Genomic DNA, 18,945 nt, shown 5'->3' with positions numbered 1-18,945 from the left:
TCAGACCTGGGTACTTGGCAACAAATTATAGCTGAGGAGTGCCAAAGACCTGAAAATTATACCTACCTTGGCTGACAATACCTTTAAGCGTCTATGTATTTATGACTCACTTTCTTCCATAAAGAATTTGAAGTGCCTTATAAAAGTACATATCTGAGGATAAAATAAATAGTTGAGATAATCAGGGCAAAGAGGAAATACGGGTAAGAAAATAAAACTGGAGCAAGAGTCACAAAGAGAAATGTACCCTGAACACTTGTGCGATTGTAGAGGTGACCTGCAAGTTTGCCTCTAAGCTCCCATGGGGCCAAAGGAAAAAGTGAATTTTGACCAATTATGTAGCACATAGCATCCTTAAAATTAAAAACAATCCAGTTGTCAAGAAAAGGAAGGCTTTTCTGTTCCCAGGATCCAAAGTCATTTTCTTAAATCTAAGATCAATTTATTTCCTGAAGCCTCCTGCAGAAAACGGTATGATAGAGTGGTCAGGTCCTTCACAGGAGTCGCCAGTGTTGTCTTACTAATGGAATAGGCCAATGACACAGTGCAGGGGTGCGATTCAGAAGAAACAAATCGAAAGGGAACCAAAACAAAATGTTTTAAAGGTAAAATTTGATGCAACTCAGCAAATGGACACCGTATCCTTTCTTGCAACCCTTCATGAAAATTGATTGTCACAGGCAAACTTTTTATCAGGATGATAATGAGAATGAAAGGTTGTAGGCAGTGGTAGGCAGCTAGAGACCAGTTGCTCTCTGTTCCCAATGATGGTCTGGTCCATAAGGTTTGACATACGTGGTGGGATTTTACGTGCCCGCAGGAGTGACCCCCTCACTCACCTTAGCACTGGGTCCTCTCAGGTAGAGCCAGTCTCCTGTCTTTAGAAGAGGATGTCCATTTGTCCCTACTGACAGCCACGTGGGACTGAGGCTCTGGAGTCATACATATCCCTAGCACAACCATCAGCCTTCCTTTCCGCCATCAGCCTTTTAGTGTGGTTCTGCCAATCATCCACTTAGGCCAGTGAACATTTCTTTTTTTTTTTTTTTCGAGACAGAGTTGCTCTGTCGCCCAGGCTGGAGTATAGTGGCTTGATCTTGGCTTGCTGCAAGCTCCACCTCCCGGGTTCACGCCATTCTCCTGCCTCAGCCTCCCAAGTAGCTTGGGACTACAGGCACCCATCACCATGCCCAGCTAATTTTTTTGTTTGTTTTGCTTTTTTTGTAGAGGTGGGGTTTCACCATGTTAGCCAGGATGGTCTTGATCTCCTGACCTCGTGATCCGCCCGTCTCCGCCTCCCAAAATGCTGGGATTACAGGCTTGAGCCACCGCGCTCAGCCAAACATTTCTACATTTCTAAAAAGCCAGCTCTAGAACGTCTGACTTTTAGCAATGTAGCTTTGCAGGGAGCCTTCTGAGAAAAGCAACTGGAAGTTGTATCTGTGAAGGTAACTTGTTTTATCTTTTCAGTGGAATTCTTGGATATTAGCTAATCTGATTAATGACTTTAATTTTAAGACTCACTGATGTTGAGCCATTCTGTATGGCAATCATGGAGTGGCAGGAGCAGCTATCTATTGTGGCCATTTCCAATGCGAAAAACTGAATTCTCGTCATCAGCGTGACTCCCAGTGTGCAGCTTACCACCTCACACCGGGCAGCCCGGCCTCCTCCGCTGTGTTCTGCAGATGTGATTTCCAGCTGCCGGTGCTCCCTCTGCTCCCTCTTACCCTGCTCCATTCAGAGGCCAGGCCACATCAGGCTGCTAAAGCAAGTCCTCCTTGACTCTGAGACCTATTATGTTACAGTGGAGCCTAGACTGCCCTCACAGTGGCAACCATGGGGCTCCCTCTTATGTGAAGTTTGTTCACCCTTTTCCCGAGCCGTGTTTCTCACCTGTACCGCGTGGCAGTGCACGCGTGGGTCTGGCCTCTTCAGGACCGCTGTGCTCGGCAGCTCCGTGGCTCAGCTGGGAGGAAGATAACAAATGGGAAATTTCTGTTTTTCCAGAACTTTATGATAATTTGATTTTGGACTCATACCTTTCTTTCCTATTGTTTCTGATATTTCTATTTGGACAAACATCATAGAATGTAGATTTACCTTTTAGATGGTATTTATTCCCTTCAATGCTGTTACTTCTGAGCATTTTGTGATTATTTACATTTCCCATCTGTGAAACTGGTATTCTGTGTCTAGCAAGCAATGAATGAAGCATTTAGTGCTCTTTTTCTTCTTCTGTACGCCTTTAGCCTCACAACCCTTAATTGTGAACGTTGTGTAAACTTTGGTTTTCAGAACACCAGCCTTTTTTGTTTTTCTCTGAGACATTCATTCGCACTGTCGTATCTTCAGCTTTGTGCTGTGAGAATGACTCAAAGAATCCACTACATGGGAAGCGCATGTTCTTCTCATTAGCACAGATATATGTCTAAAAATCATTTATGGAGTAGTCAATACTGTGTATGACATTGTATAGGGACTGTTTTCTCAGAACTCTCAGGTTTAGATGGGAGAGAGACTTATAAATATAATAGTTGCTAATAGAAATATGTACAGCGTGTTTGTGATGGGGAAATGAAGGTAAACTTAATGATTCTGGGTCAGAGGAAGAATCTCACAGTCAGAATACTTCAGTGAAGCTTTAGAGGACCATGAGAGGTTACTTTAGGAGAGAGGCAAGTGTTAGGAAGATCCGCTATGTTATGACAAGGACATGTGATGTTTAGAGAACCGTGGATAATCCGAGGTGGTGGGCCCAGCACCCGGTGTGAGGGGCCTTTGGTGCTGTTGTTAGGGGTTATATTTTGTTTCCTAGTCATGATTCTCAGCTTGCAGTGTGCAGATTCCTGGGCGTCTATGGATCAGTGCTTAGAATATGTAAGAGTTTGCTATGGAACGTCTTAACTTTGTGGGTTTAAAAAAAAAAAAAAATATATATATATATAAGCATATTCTATATCATTTAAATCAGTGTACCTCAAAGTGTGGTGCTCAGAATGGTGCTGATCCACAAACTATCAGTTTCCAGTTCACAAGGAGATAACCGCAGACGCTGAGAGTAAGCCTTTAGAAACTTACAGGAATTTGACTTCATACTGCCATGTCATTCAAGTATAGTATGTTTGAAATGCCAGTTTGCTGAGGTAGTATTACACACAACAGAATTCATACTTTTAAAACATAGCTAGATGAGTTTGGAAGGATATATACAGTCATGTAAACACCCCACACTCAAGATAGAGAAAATTTCCATCTCCCGAAAAAGTTCTCTTATGTCCTACCACTCTGTTATCCGTGTCTGTAGTTTCACCTTGTCTAGAATGTCAAGTGAATTGAATTCGTATTGTAGATAATCTTTAGTGACTAATCTCTTTTTGTTAAACGTAATTCTTTTGAGATTAATTTATTTTGTTCTGTAGGAATAATTTATTTTTATTACTAGGTCATATTCTGCTCTCAGAAAGGGGTTCTGATCCAGACCCCAAAAGAGTGTTCTTGGATCTCGTGTGAAAAAGAATTCGGGGCAAGTCCACAGTGTACAGTGAAAGTGAAAGCAAGTTTATTAAGAAAGTAAAGAAACAAAAGAATGGCCACTCCATAGACACAGCAGTGGCACGGGCTGTTCCACTGCATAATATTTATGGTTATCTCTTGATTATATGCTAAACAAGAGGTGGATTATTCATGAGTTTTCCAGGGAAGGGGCAGGCAATTCCCAGAAGTAAGGGTTCCTCCCCCTTTTCGAGTATATAGGGTAATTTCCAGACGTTGCTATGGCATTTGTAAACTGTCATTGCGCTGGTGCGAACGTCTTTTAGCATGCTAATGCATTAAAATTAACATATAACCAGGAATGAGGATGACCAGAGGCCACTTTTGTCCCCGTCTTGGATTTGGTGGGTTTGGGCCTGCTTCTTTACCATATCCTGGTTTCTCAGCAGGGTTGTTATGACCTGTATCTTGTGATACCACCCCTGCTGACCTCCTATCTCATCCTGTGACTCAGGATGCCTGACCTTCTGGGAATGCAGCCCAGCAGGTCTCATCCTCGTTTTACCCACCCAGCCCCTACTCAAGATGGAGTCACTCTGGTTCAGATGCCTTTGACAATTCTACTATATGAATATACCACAATTTCTCCATTCACTGGTTGATGGATATTTCGGGTGTTTTGGGGTTGGGCTATTCTGAAGTAAGCTGTGATGAACATTGATTCATTGGACTTTCAGTGCACATGTTTCCGTATCTTAGGTAAATACTTAGGAACGGAATTGCTGTGTCATATGCTAAGTGTCTGTTTATCAGGGTTTCTCTGGTTCATGTTTTGGGTTGGATAATTCTTTGTTGTGGGAAACCATTCCTTCCATTGTGGGATCTTTAGCAACATCTTTGGCCTCTACCCACTAGATGTCAGGATGCTCCCCACTCCCAGTTTTGATCACCAAAAATGTCTTCAGACCTTACTAAATGTCCCCTGGTGGCTAAAATTGCCCCCAGTTGAGAAATATTGGTTTATTGTAAAAAACTACCAAACTGTTTTTGAAACTACCCAAGTGGCTTTATCATTCCCACCCAATAATTTACGAGTTCCAATTGTAATGTGTCATATCTTAATTTTTATTCATTTAAATATATTTTCTGATTTCCCTTGTGATGACTTCTTTGGCTCATGTGTTACTTAGAGAAGTATGTTGTTTAATTTCCCAATGTTTGGGAGATTTTTCAGATATTTTTCTGTTGATTTCTGATTCATTTGCATTTTGGACATAGAACATTTTTGTACAATTTCAATCCTTTTAAATATTTGAAATGTATTTTGTGTTCCAGAATATGGTCTGTGGTGGTGAATGACCCATGTGCACTTGAAAAGAATGTCCATTATGTTGCTGTTGAGTGGAATGTCATGTGCATAATTTTATACACGACCAAATTATCAGCCTGTGATGTGCTGGAAATTTTTGAAAAGTTCTTTGCTAATGACCAGTGTCTCTTGATCTCTCTGTAAGTTATAGCCTGTGTTCCCATTTGTCTTGATGATTGCTTTGATGCCAAGTAATAACCACAGGTGCTGGTGTTTCACTTGTAATGAAGCATTTTCCCTCCTGGACTTTGCACATCTAATCCTGAGGCTCCATGAACGTTCAGGTTCAGCTAGAGCGAATGGGGATTTGTGAAACAATTGTAAGGGGTTTTTGTTGTTGTTGTTGTTGTTGTCGTTAGACGGAGTCTCGCTCTGTGGCCCAAGCTGGAGTGCTGTGGTGCAGTTTCAGCTCACTGCAACCTTCACCTCCCAGGTTCAAGCAGTTTTCTTGCCTCAGCCTCCCAAGTAGCTGGGATTACAGGCACACACCACCATGCCTGGCTAAATTTGGTATCTTTAATAGAGATGGGGTTTCACTGTTGGCCAGACTGGTCTTGAACTCCTGACCTCATGATCTGCCAGCCGTGGCCTCCCAAAGTACTGGGAATACAGGCTTGAGCTACCGCTGCTGGCCAAGTTTTTTATGTTTTAGGAAAACGTTAAATGCAAAGTAGAAATGAGAACAAAATGTTTCTTGTGGCTCGTTGAGATGAGTCCTGCCCATATCTCCAGAATCCACTCCTCAGCCTTCCCATGCTGCATCCCTTCCCTTTGCTATTGAAGAAACTCCTTCAGTCTGGAATTTCCTATCACCTTTCTCTACATTTTGAATCTGGATTAGTTATTTTCATTTGTTTGCTTTTTTTGTTTGTTTGTTTTGTTTTTTTCTGGGTAACAAATGACACTTAGTGGCCTAACATAGCACAAATTACTATATCACAATATTCTTGCATGAGGAGTCTGGCTATGGATTGATAGCATCCCCTGATCAGGATCTTACCAGGCTGAAATCAAGGCAGAAGCAGGGCTGTGTTCTCCTCTGAAGCTGGGGTCCTATCATCAGCTCACTCCGGCTGTTGGGAGAATTTGTTCCGTCCCACTGTAGAAGTGAAGTTCCCATTTTCTCCCTGGCTGCTGGTGCTTCTCTGAGCTCCTTTAGGACTTCTCAAGGGCCGAGCCATGCGGCCTCTTCAACCAGGAGGGGGATCTCTGTCCAATCGGCCAGGATGGAGTCTTCGATAAAAAGTAAACCAGTCACAGGCTTAAATTCCCATGCTGTTCCTAGGTCCCACCTATACTCAGCTCAACGGGAGGAGTTTACACAAGGCATGTGCGTGCGGGGTGGGAGTCTCAGAGGCCATCTCAGCCTACCACAGGATCCTACTCATCTGTTAGTGTCCAGTTGGTATATTCCTTTCATGAGCTCATTTCATAAGCTTTCCAGCAGTGTGAATTGCTCCCTTGCCTGCTTTCATTCTGCAGTTTCTGTCTTCTCTTCTTTAGTGCCTCAGTCTGCAAAGCAAACCCTTCTAATTCATGGCATTGACAGAATCTGAGCAGGACACTATACCTTTGGAGTAGGTGGTGCTAGATACGCCCTTCATCTGGCCTTGCTTGTATTCTCTGCAATGCTGAAGTAGCTCTTCCTAAGCATAAGCATTATGGTGTTTTAATAAAGCTGAGGTTCTTAAAGGCATGACATGCATACTTTCTGAATGTGAGTTCATTCTAAACATGTTATGGCCAGTATGGCGTGTTTTGAATGTGTCTCATTATCTACTATACTTAGGGACAGGGACCGTCTTTTCTTTCCACTCTGTAAGCTATATACAGTGGGCTACATATTTGCATCAGAGCAAGCAAAGACTACAGAAAAATCTTAACTCAGTTCAGGAACCAGTGCTTGAGAAAGCCTAGGATTTAATCAGAAACAGAAGACAGTACTCCAGACAGTATGACTTCAGAATGCTTCCATGAGGGAAGTCGGGAATATGGAGAGGAGAAAGCGTGGAAGATTGGGCAGCCTCATGGATGTCTTTGTAGCGGCTGCCAGTGCCTTGGCCACTGGTAGGCATCTCATTAGTGTCACTGATAACTGTCAGGGAGTGGTATGAGCCTATCCAATCTCAATGCTTTTTTAAAACAACTGTTTTGTTTTGTTTCCTAATCATAGCTGGTGCTCAAGACCGAATCGGCTGGGCTTTTGGCCTAGGGTTAGAAAGGCTAGCCATGATCCTTTACGACATCCCTGATATCCGTCTCTTCTGGAGTGAGGACCAGCGCTTCCTGAAGCAGTTCCGTGTATCCAACATTAATCAGAAGGTGAAGTTTCAGGTAAGAGGACTTGCAAGAACTGAATAGATAATAACAAAAATGGCTGTCAAGGATTGACAGGATCGTGTATTTGAAAGCCACTGTCAAATTCAATTATGTATTTTATTTTATTTTTATTTTTTATTTTACTTTAAGTTCTGGGATACATGTGCAGAACGTGCAGGTCTGTTACATAGATATATATGTGCCATGGTGGTTTGCTGCGCCCGTCAACCCGTCATCCAGGTTTTAAGCCCCGCATGCATTAGATATTTCTCCTAATGCTCTTCCTCCCTTTACCCCCACCCCCCAACAGGCCCCAGTGTGTGATGTTCCCCTCCCTGTGTTCATGTGTTCTCATTGTTCAACTCCAACTTATGCGTAAGAACATGTGGTGTTTGGTTTTCTGTTTCTGTGTTACTTTGCTGAGAATGGTGGTTTCCAGCTTCATCCATGTTCCTGCAAAGGACATGAACTCATTCTTTTTTATGGCTGCATGAATTTTAAATAATGTGAATTTGTAAAGAAGTTCCTGGCCAGGCACGGTGGCTCATGCCTGTAATCTCAGCACTTTGGGAGGCCAAGACGGGTGGATCACCTGAGGTCAGGAGTTCGAGACCAGCCTGGTCAACATGGTGAAACCCCATCTCTACTGAAAATACAAAAATTAGCTGGATGTGGTGGTGCGCACCTGTAGTCCCAGCTACTTGGGAGGCTGAGGCAGAATCACTTGAACCCGGGAGGCAGAGGTTACAGTCAGCTGAGATCATGCCATTGCACTCCAGCCTGGGCAAAAAGAGTGAAACTGTCTCAATAAAAAAGAAGTTCCTAAATAGAGATCCATAAACACACAAGGGGTTCATAAACCTTCAGAAAATTTATGCAAGAGAAAAGATATTTGTCGATATTATTAGTCTAGGCAGAGAACCAATTTTGTACTTTTTTTTTTTTTTTTGGACAGAGTCTCACTCTGTTGCCTGGGCTGGAGTACAGTGGTGCAATCTCAGCTCACTGCAACCTCTGCCTCCCGCTTTCAAGCGATTCTCCTGCCTCAGCCTCCTGAGTAGCAGGGATTACAGGCACCTGCCACTATGCCCAGCTGATTGTTTATATTTTTAGTAGAGACAGGGTTTCACCATGTTGTCCAGGCTAGTCTCAAACTCCTGACCTTGTGATTCATCCACCTGGCCTCCCAAAGTGCTGTGATTACAGGCATGAACCACCGCACCCGGCCAATTTTGTGCTTTTTTAATGAACATTTTATCATTATGAAATATCCAACTTTATCACTGATATTTGTCTCTTAAAGTTTACTTTTCATAATATTAATATAGACACACTGGATTTCTTATGAATAGTGTTTGCATTGTAGATCATTTACTTTCATTCTATGTATTTATGTTAGTTGTACATCTCATACGCAGCATAAAGTTGGGTCTGTTTTTTAAAAACCAGATTTAGTCTTTGTCTTCTCAATTGGAGTGTTGAATACACTTGCATTTAATATATTAAATAATAACTGACATTCTTGGGCCTAATTATATCATTTATTAACTTATTTTCCATTTTCCTCATCAATTTTTTATTTATTTTGCTTGAAAATTGAACTTTGTTGTTTTTATTTTGTGTGAGTGTTACATTTTATTTTTTGTTTGTATTTAGTTTCATTTTATGATTTCAAATGATTACATATTAATATGCATAATTCATTCATCATGTTTTATCATGAATAAATATTATACAACTTTGTGAAACATTTAGTCACTTTATAATAGTGTGACTTTATTATCCCTCCTGTCTAGGTGGTCAGGTTTTTTTTTTTTTCTTTTTTGTCCTAGGACTTTAAAGAGGTCAGGTTATTGCCTTTATTTCTGGTTTTCAGCAATTTGACCTACATATAACTTCCTATCTGTTTTTCTGCTTCAGGATTTACTGTGTTAGGTTAATACCTTTCAAGCATTTTGGAAAATTCTTATCTAGTATCTTTTTTGTTTGTTTGTTTGAGACAGAGTTTCGCTCTGCCTCCAGGCTGGAGCACAGTGGCCGGATCTCGGCTGACTGTAACCTCCGCCTCCCGGGTTCACGCCATTCTCCTGCCTCAGCCTCCGGAGTGGCTGGGACTACAGGCGCCCGCCACCACGCCTGGCTAATTTTTTTGTATTATTTTAGTAGAGACGGGGTTTCTCTGTCTTAGCCAGGATGGTCTCGATCTCCTGACTGCGTGATCTGCCCACCTCGGCCTCCCAAAATGCTGGGATTACAGGTGTGAGCCACCGCGCCTGGCCTGGTGATGGTTCTTTTAAAGTACTTGTCTGTTAATTCCAACCACTTAGTTATCTAGTGTTCTTTTGTTGTTGTTGTTTTCCTTTCCTAATCATGGCTTACATTTTTCCTGCTTCTTCACTTGTGTGTGTGTGTGTGTGTGTGTGTGTGTGTGTGAATGGACAAAGACTGAGGTAGATAAAATTTATCCCCAGAAAGCCTTATGCTTTCTACCATCTGGCTACTAAGGTGACTCGGCCAGATCTTTTTGTTCTAATCAGGAGTTGAGTTGGATTTCACATCTGATTTCCTCTTGATGGTGAGATCTAGCCCTGCAGCAGAGTTTGGGATCTAACCATGTGAGATAACAGGATAGCTTTCTGCTTTCCATCCACTTACCAGCTTCTACCACCACCAGCATTTGTAAGCAGAAATATTATGAAGGAGAATTGGCTGGCAGTGAGGGTTAGCTCTGTTTCTCCATTTTCCAATCTGCCATGCCAGCCCATGCTTGGCTGATACAAGTGTGGCTCATTTTCTTCTTATTTCAACAAAATGTCTTTGCCAGTAGCAGACTAGCTCTTCTGCCTACTCATGCCCCAGTGGTGAAAGCAGCCATCAGTGTCTGTCTGCCCTAGAAGGGCTCATCTCTCTCTGGAGTTACACTTATTTATCTTTGTGTACAGATCTCTTCAACTGTATTAGTCCATTTTCATGCTGCCGATAAAGATATACCCGAGACTGGGAAGAAAAAGAGGTTTAATTGGACTTACAGTTCCACATGGCTGGAAAGGCCTCTGAATCATGGCAGGGGGCGAAAGACTCTTCTTACATGGCAGCAGCAAGAGAAAATGGGGAAGGAGCAAAAGCAGAAACCCCTGATAAACCCATCAGATCTTGTGAGACTTAATCACCATCCCAAGAATAGCACAGGAAAGACCACCCCGTGGTTCAGTTACCTCCACCTGAGTTGCTCCCACAACATGTGGGAATTCTGGGAGACACAGTTGAAGTTGAGATTTGGGTGGGGACACAGCCAAACCATATCATCAACTTTAAGGACAGGTATGATTTTTATAAATGTATTTTTTTATTGTTACAGTGAAACACACTGATTTTGTGTGTGTGCCCATCTGCATCTTAAACCTTCCTATGTACATATGCATATATTTTTGGTTTTACCTTATGAGGACTTTTAAAAACTTCTACTTGAATAATTATCATTTTATTTTAGCATCAATTCCTTCTAGACTAATTTGAAATAAAGTTGTATCTAATTCACAATAAAACCTGGCTAAGGCTGTAACTTTTTCGCATTCATTTTTTAAATATATTGTCAGTTATTTAATCAGCAAACATTTATAGAACACCAACATTGTGCAGAATGGTGTGGCAAATAAAGATGAAAAACACAGTTGCCACCATAATTAAGTGGCTTAAATTCAATTTTAAGTGTACTTACAACAATCTTTTTTATGAGACACAGACATAGTCAGAAATAGACTCTTGATCTCTTGGACTAAATATCATTCTTTTTCTCTTTTCTGCCTTCAAATTTGATAGCCAATATATGCATACCTGCACTAATATATAATTTTTATAGTTGTCTTTGTGTAACAAACTTAAGAACTTCTAATGGGGCAGTTAGGATTTGTATATTCTTATTTAGTATACATTTATAAAATACTTTGTAAAGTATAGATTACAGATCATACTATTACCTACGTATTCGCTTGTAATTAGTATCTATTCTTGTTAGTTTCCTGTTGCTTAGGTAACCAGTTACCACAAATCTAGTAGCTTAAAACAACATGTATTTATTATTTTACAGTTCTAGAGTTCAGAAAACCAAAATCCATCCAACTGGGCTAAAGTTATGGTGTCAGCAAGGCTGATTCCTTCGGTAGGCTCCGGGGAGAATCCACCTTCTTGACTTTTCTGGCTTTTTTTATTATTATTGTTATACTTTAAGTTCTAGGGTACATGTGCACGACGTGCAGGTTTGTTACATACGTATACATGTGCCATGTTGGTGTGCTGGACCCATTAACTCATCATTTACATTAGGTATTTCTCCTAATGCTATCCCTCCCCTGTCTCCCCACCCAACAACAGGCCCTAGTGTGTGATGTTCCCCACCCTGTGTCCAAGTGTTCTCATTGTTCAATTTCCACTTATGAGTGAGAACATGCGGTGTTTGGTTTTCTGTGCTTGCGAACTATCGCCTCTTCTGGCTTTTAAAGGCCATCCTCAGTCCTTGGATCAGAGCCATGCATCACGTTGCCTTTTCTCTCTCCTTCCGTCTTGTGTCACATTGCCTCCTCTTCTACCTTTGCTTCTTTCTTATAAGGACTCTTACGATTATATCAGGCTTTGCTGGGTAACTCAGGATAATCTTCCCATCTCAAAATACTTCTTTTAAAGTAATCCTTTAATACTTTAATACAAACTAATTCTCTAATACAAAAGGAAATGTAAATTTCCTTTTGAATATAAGGTAGCGTATTTCTAGGTTATAGGGATTAAGACATGGATGTCTTTGGGTAGGGTTGGGGGCATTTTTCAGTCTACCACAGTCTTCCCTTTGAGCCCCAAAGATTCACATCTGTCTTGTGTAAAATACATTCAGCCTATCCTAAGGTCCCACAAACTCTGAACCCATTGCAAAATCAACTCAAAATCCAAAATGTCATCTAAAAATCATCAGCCCCTAAGTCCCATTTCATTATTTAATTATCTAAAGCTGGTTTATGTGACACTCTGGGTATGATTCATCCTGGGGCAAAACTCCCCTCCACCTTTGTACCTGAAACAAGGTACTTACTCCCAAAATACAATGAGTAGGATAGGCATGGGAGAATAATCATAGACATTTCCATTCCAAAAGGGAGAAAATGAAAGGAGAAAAAAAAGAATCATTGGTTCATTCAGCCATTAGGTTTCAAGGCCTGGGGATAATTCTCTGTGGCCCTTGGCTTTGCCTTTTTGACCTGTATTTCTACCCTCTCAAATATCCTTCTTTTTTAAAATTTATTTATTTATTTATGAGACCAGGTCTTGCTCTGTCATCAGGCTGGAGCCCAGTGGTGCCATCACGGCTCACTGCAACCTCCACCTCCCAAGCTCACATCTCAGCCTCCCAAGTAGCTGGTACTACAGGCACATACTACCACACCCAGCCAATTTTTTGTATTTCTAGTACAGAGGGTGTCTTGCCGTATTGCCCAGGCTGGTCTTCAACGCCTGGGCTCAAGTAGTCTGCCTGCCTTGGCCTCCCACAGTGTCAGGGCTACAGGCATGATGAGCCACTCTGCCTAACCTCCTTTTTTATTAAGGGTGGCATGTATCTGCAGGTGAGTTGTTTTATTACCCTGGCTTTTGCCTGAAGAATTTGGGGAGTCAGATAGCCTTCTTTCTTGCCTTTTCTTTTTGTTCTTTTCCTTTGTCCCTCTCAGTTCCAGCTGACAGCATTCCTGATGCTAAATCATTCTCAAAAACCTTGTGGCTCTCCCATGTATGTCATAGGGATTCATTCCATTACACAAGAGGCTCTACTGCAGATCTTTCTTGAATAATTCGTTGCTATTTTTGGCTTATGCTGAGATGCCTGAGGGGATCCTTGAATCATATGCTTGCTTTCTTCAAAGAGCCCTCTGTGTCACTAAATACCTTGATCCTTCGAAACTTCTGAGGCATTAGCAAAGGGGTGTATAACTGCACTCTTGGCTTTCTCTCCAGAGCACTTTTCTGTCAGTGAAACTCCTAACTTTTTGTCTTTCGCAATCTAGATAGGCTAAGAATTTCCCAAATTACCTAATCTTGCTCCTCTTTGCATAGCAGTTCTCTCAATTTATCTGTTTTCTCCTGCAAGAATAAAGCAGGCTGCATTTTCACTGTTTGCTTGGAAATTTCCTCAGCTAAATATCCAAGTTCATTGTTGGCAAGTTTTGCTTTCCACATCCAATTCATCCAATTCTGCCACTATGAATGAACAAGAATCTCCTCTCCTCCACCTTCTACTAACATGTTCCTCATTTCGTTGCCAGCCCTCACCAGCAGGGCTTTGGACATCTGTATTTCTACCACCAGCATGTTTATGAATATTTGGATATTCTCAGACAGTATAGGTTTTCTCTACGATGCTCCTTACTTTTTCCTTGCCTGTCAGAGTCTGTAACATCCGTATTTCTGCAAGAGTCTCTTCAAGGCAAAATAGCCATTTAATATCATGGTGCTCCACGTTCTCTGCTCCCCATTGACCAATTCCAAGGCTAATTCCACATTTTTATGTATTTGTTACAAGCAGTACCTTACTTCCAGATACAAAAATATGTATTAGTTTCTTGTTGCTGCTCTAATAAATTACCACAAACTCAGAAGCTTAAAACAATGTGATCTTATTATCTTATATTTTTGGAGGACAGAAATCCAGAATCAGCCTGATTGGCCTAAAGTAAAGGTGTCAGCAGGGCTGGTTCCTTCTGGAGGCTCTGAGGGAGAATGTGCTCCCTTGCCTTTGCCAGTCTAGAGACAGTCCTCAGTTCTTGGCTTATGACAGCATCACATTGCCTTCCCCCACGCCCTGCCTCTTTCCTCTGTAAGCACCTCACCCTCTCTCTGAATTTTTGCCTCCCTCTTCGATTAACTCTTCTGATTCCATGGAACCCACCAGGATATTCAGGATAACCACCTCATCTCAACATCCTTCCTTATTTATATCTATAAACATCTTTCCTAATGTAGGATAACATATTCAGAGGTTCCACGGAGTAAGACATGGACATCTTTGGAAGGGGGCTATTATTTAGCCTATCACTTGTGCCATTTTATATCCTATTTCATCATGACAGATTGCTTGCCTTCAGGTATAATAGAGTGGTTTGTTTTTAGGGATAAAAAATACGGATAATATTAACGTATTAGCCATGTTCAAATATTTACGTAGAGTAGTCATATTTACATATATAAGAGGGGACTGTATCGACAGAAAACTTGTTTTATCACTACAGTTAACCTGCCTTGAGAAAAATACTTAAATGATTGTAATCCTATGCAATCCCAGAGGCTGGGCGAGAAAACGGGGAAAAGGCCTGTTGGCAGCTATGAACTTGTGGTTCCCCTGGCCAGGAAACTCTGGAAGCCATTTGGGAATCCTACTGTGCAAGAAGCAGAAATTTCTCTTCCTTGGTCTCCTTTTAGGCCCTCCTAAGTTATGCTTTAGGCTGTGTTGGCTCCTGTGGTGTCTTTCTCTGTGTGGCCTCCACATCCTGTCATGTACATCTTTCTGTCCAGCTGTGGGTCTGTCTCCTGGGTGCTAGCAACAGTCTCTGATTGATGGGACCCTGAGTCCTTACCTGTGCGACTCTTTTCCTGAATACCTTGAAACCCATTGTTTAAATCTAGTCAGTGAGAAACTCAAGTTAAAATGTGATTTTAATTTTTGATTTTCATTTTACATATTTTGAATTCAGTGCTTTGCCTACCATGACTTTCTTTAACCAACCTGGATCTGTGCTTGAGATAAGTGCGTGAACAATATGGTTCTTCTGTTAAGCAAGTGATATCTTGTTCTGTCCGCCACTACGCCTTCCCATGCTGTGTTCATTCTGAGTGTTTGGGTCTTTGCTGTATATACTCCTGCCAACTCCCCCGAGGCAAAATTTGCTGTTTCAGTGCATTGAACTGAATATTCAATAATAAAACTTTAATTTATGCTTTGTTTTTTAAGCAGTCCAAAATTATGAATTCAATATTTAGTCCTACACAGAGCGATACTTGTTATTGAAAATTACTCAATATTGTACACTTTACTTACAGATTTTATTTAGAACTTACTAATTCTGTGTCTGTCCGTAGTGGCTTACAAGGTCAGTCCTCATTTGATGAAATAATTCAGCAATGTTGACTGTTATCTTTTTTCCCAGTTGAAGGGTTTTACTGGCTCTCTTCTGAGGCCACAGACTATGATATTTCTAATCCTGAATGGAGTCTCAAATACTTACCACTGCAACAGGAGTAGATGAGAATGGATGGGTAGTGGCTGCAAACCTATCACACGACACAACACTCTATCCAAAATGATAATACTTGTAGTTAGTAGTTAGTACTTACTTCAGCCTTACTCTGTGTCAAGCACTATTATAGAGACTTTCTGTGTCTTAATTTAATTTTCTCAGTAACCCTCTGAGTTCGGGCACTGTTATTCTCCCAGTGTTACACATGAGAACGTTATAGCGGAACCAGCATCTCAATAGCATCGTTAAGTTACCACAGTCTGTGGCTCAGTCAGGGTTTCCAGAAGCCATTCCCTAAAGTTTAACCCGTGTATATAAAACTCATCGGTGGATTATTCAGAACCAAAGGATTTAAAATTTTTTTTAACAAACCTAAAAATCAGTATACAGTTTACAGAAAAATACAGCATGAAGTTTAAATGATCTAATTTATGAATGTACTGGTTTGTAGGCTACAAGTATTAATGCTTTCTCAGACTTCACTGTGCAGGTGAATCCCTGGTGGATCTTGTTAAAATGCAGATTCGAATTCAGTGGGTCTGGGGTGGGGCCTGGGATTCCGCATTTCTAACAGTCTCCCAGGTGAAGCTCATGCTGCTGGTCCATGAGCCACACTTTGAATCAAAGTAATGATGGGCAAAATTATTTAGCTTGTCAGGGTCTCAGCTACATCGTTGTTCAATTAGATGGTAAAAGGAGAAGGTCTGACTAGGTGGTGAAACTCACTTCCTTCTCTGTCGCACTCTCATTTTGGGTATAACTATTATGATAAGCAGGTCTGTAATTTGATACCTTTTGCACTTCATCTTGAAACTCTTTTCTTTCTTTTTGCCCTAAATTTTATTTCCGTGGATTTCCAACTGTTGTAAAACTATTACACTTGTTTTTTGCTGAAATTCCTTCCTTCCTTTCTTCCTTCCTCCCTTGTATTTTTCAAGGTGAGGGAACTATGTGAAGAACTCATTTAGTTTAAATGCACATTTTAAAAAATTATGCTTAAGTCAGAGATTTGCTTGTGCACTTTAATTTGTGACTGGAAAGTGTTAGTATTTACTTCAGAAAAAAGGAAGCTAAAGACGAGGAAAGAAGAGAAAGGGCAAAGAATTTGGAAGCATCAACAGGAGGGACAGTTACTATGAAACAGTCTTGTATCAACTAGGTCATCTCTGAGGTCAGTCACGCTTAGAGTCCCAGGGAAAACTCTGGACCACAGTTCATCCTTGCTATTACTATGGTAGCAAGCATCAGCCGTGAGTGCTGCATGGTATGAGGCCTGGGCGGTTCTTAAGGCCAGGGTTGGCTCTTTTATGCCTTTTGGCAATCACAGTTCAATACACTGTTTGCCTGTACATTAATTTGTTGAGAACCTTATAAGACTTGCCATTTGTTGAATGCTGTGTCTAAGCCATTGAGCTAAATACTTTGCCTGTGTTACAGCTTTTATGCACTACAGTGGATGAGGTGAGTACTATAAACCCATTTTATAGATGATGAAACTGAGGCTTAGCACCAGCAAGTACTTCAACCATAATAACTGTAGTAGTAAGTAACAGAGCCAGGATTTTAACCAAAGCTGACTCCAGAGAGCTCCTAACATTGAACTAGTAAGCTGTTACTGTTGCCTGTACCAAGCTGCTGTGCTGGATGCTAGCGTAAGGTGAACTTGACAGTCCCTGACTTCAAGTTATTTCTAATCTAGAGGATGAGGCAGATTTATCAAGAGTCACTTATAAAATAATACGTGATATGGTTTGGCTCTTTGTCCCCACCCAAATCTCATCTTGAATTGCACTCCCATAATTCCCCCATGTTGTGGGAGGGACCTGGTGGCAGATAATTTAAATCATGGGAGCAGTTTCCTCCATACTATTCTCGTGATAGTGAATAAGTCTCATGACATCTGATGGGCTTATCAGGGGTTTCTGCTTTTGCATCTTCCTCATTTTCCCTTGTCACCACCATGTAAGAAGTGCCTTTCACCTCGCACTATGATTCTGAGGCCTCCCCAGCCATGTGGAACTGTAAGTCCAACTAAACCTCTTTTTCTTCCCAGTATCAGGTATGTCTTCATCAGCAGCATGAAAACAAACTAATACAGTATGTAGCAGTGGTGGACTATACATAGGTGAATGTGGAATTTCACTGATACTGACCAATGAATGTGGCGGTCAAAATTTTCTTCTTCCTTTCTTTAATCCTTTTTTGCTAGTTAATTCTCTAAATCCTTCCATGTCTCTCCAGAATTGTATTAGGCCTTGAGCCTGTGATTACTTGCTAATCTCCTTGGCTTGGAATAGCTTCTAGATCTGGTTTTGCTGTCATTATCATAAATGTTGTCTAATAGAGACTTAATGTGGGATTTTGCAGTGTTTCCTCATTCTATTCCCAAATAAATCCAGCTATGAGAATCACATCAGCTTCATTGTGTTGCAATGAAATTCATGGATCTCAAACTTTTTAATTATTTCCATGTGTGTTTTTCTCATTTTACTTCCCCCAAAAGTATATTAAGTATTTTCTTTTGCTGGCGAAGAGATGTTTATCTCAGAAGAAAACTGATTTTCTATTAGGGATACAGGAAGAAATGTGGAAGATGACCAATCATAGAACCTTTTATATGTATTCAGTAAGCACTGTTGACTTAAAAATAAGGAGAGGGGCAGTGACCAAGACTTAGACAAGTTTGTATTGGAATCATTGTAGTGCTTATATCTAAAGCATTTATAACAGCCTGTCACATTGTAAGCATTTAATCCATGTTAAATGTTATTTACATTTTCACCACTACTACTATTCTGTTGTCACCACCACCCCCGCAACTTCAGATAGTCACTTGTGAAATGGATCATAGGGGCTACTGGACAAACTATTGCAACCTACAATCTATCTTCTGCTGACTAATGCTTGAAATCTCCCCTTAGAGCTTGCTTCCTTTCACTTAATACTTTAATCCTAGTTAAACATAACATGTTTCTTTTGCCTAGAACTGGCTGTGCCTACCTTTCATAGAACAACTGGATGGGATTAGTGGGGAGTGTGTAGCTATGGAACACTTTTTTCTGTTTGAAATTGAGTATAGAAATCAGGGTCATTGTGGTGCATTCAACTAACTTTATTGGTCAAAAGGAAACAGACACTGTTCTGAGAGCAGCAGCCACAGTCCTCATGATTCTCAGTCCCTTGTACCCTCAGTTTCCATCTTCAGCTTGCTCTGCCAACACTGATGTTGTATAACCTTAGCCTGATGACGTTAGAACATTTAATTGCCCTGTAGTCTGTGGAGTCCTATGGATTGTGGCCCTCTGCTTGTGTTGAAACCTGCTCCATCAGAGGTCTATGGGCCAATTTTTTTGTGTGAAAAAGGAGATCTTTTGGTATGTTTTACATATTTAGATTATTGTAACTCCATATTTCTTTCTTGTGAAAGAAAGAAAAGAAAGAAAGAAAAGAAAGAAAGAAAGAAAGAAAGAAAGAAAGAAAGAAAGAAAGAAA

The 18,945-nt window shown here is 40.9% G+C and overlaps 1 protein-coding gene across 6 annotated transcripts in view; it reads left to right on the top strand.

The window, feature by feature from the left end:
- Positions 1 to 18,945, top strand: part of FARS2 (phenylalanyl-tRNA synthetase 2, mitochondrial) — a 521,198-nt gene that overhangs the window by 293,787 nt on the left and 208,466 nt on the right. For all 6 annotated transcript variants that reach the window (XM_026456814.2, XM_023221126.3, XM_023221130.3 and 3 more), the window contains one exon: positions 7,038 to 7,198. In XM_026456814.2, the coding sequence (XP_026312599.1) occupies positions 7,038 to 7,198 (161 nt within the window). The remainder of the gene's footprint in view (positions 1 to 7,037; positions 7,199 to 18,945) is intronic.

The sequence above is a fragment of the Piliocolobus tephrosceles genome, chromosome 5, assembly GCF_002776525.5.
Source record: "Piliocolobus tephrosceles isolate RC106 chromosome 5, ASM277652v3, whole genome shotgun sequence".
Lineage (NCBI taxonomy): Eukaryota > Metazoa > Chordata > Mammalia > Primates > Cercopithecidae > Piliocolobus > Piliocolobus tephrosceles.
This window is presented reverse-complemented; position numbering and strand designations above follow the sequence as displayed.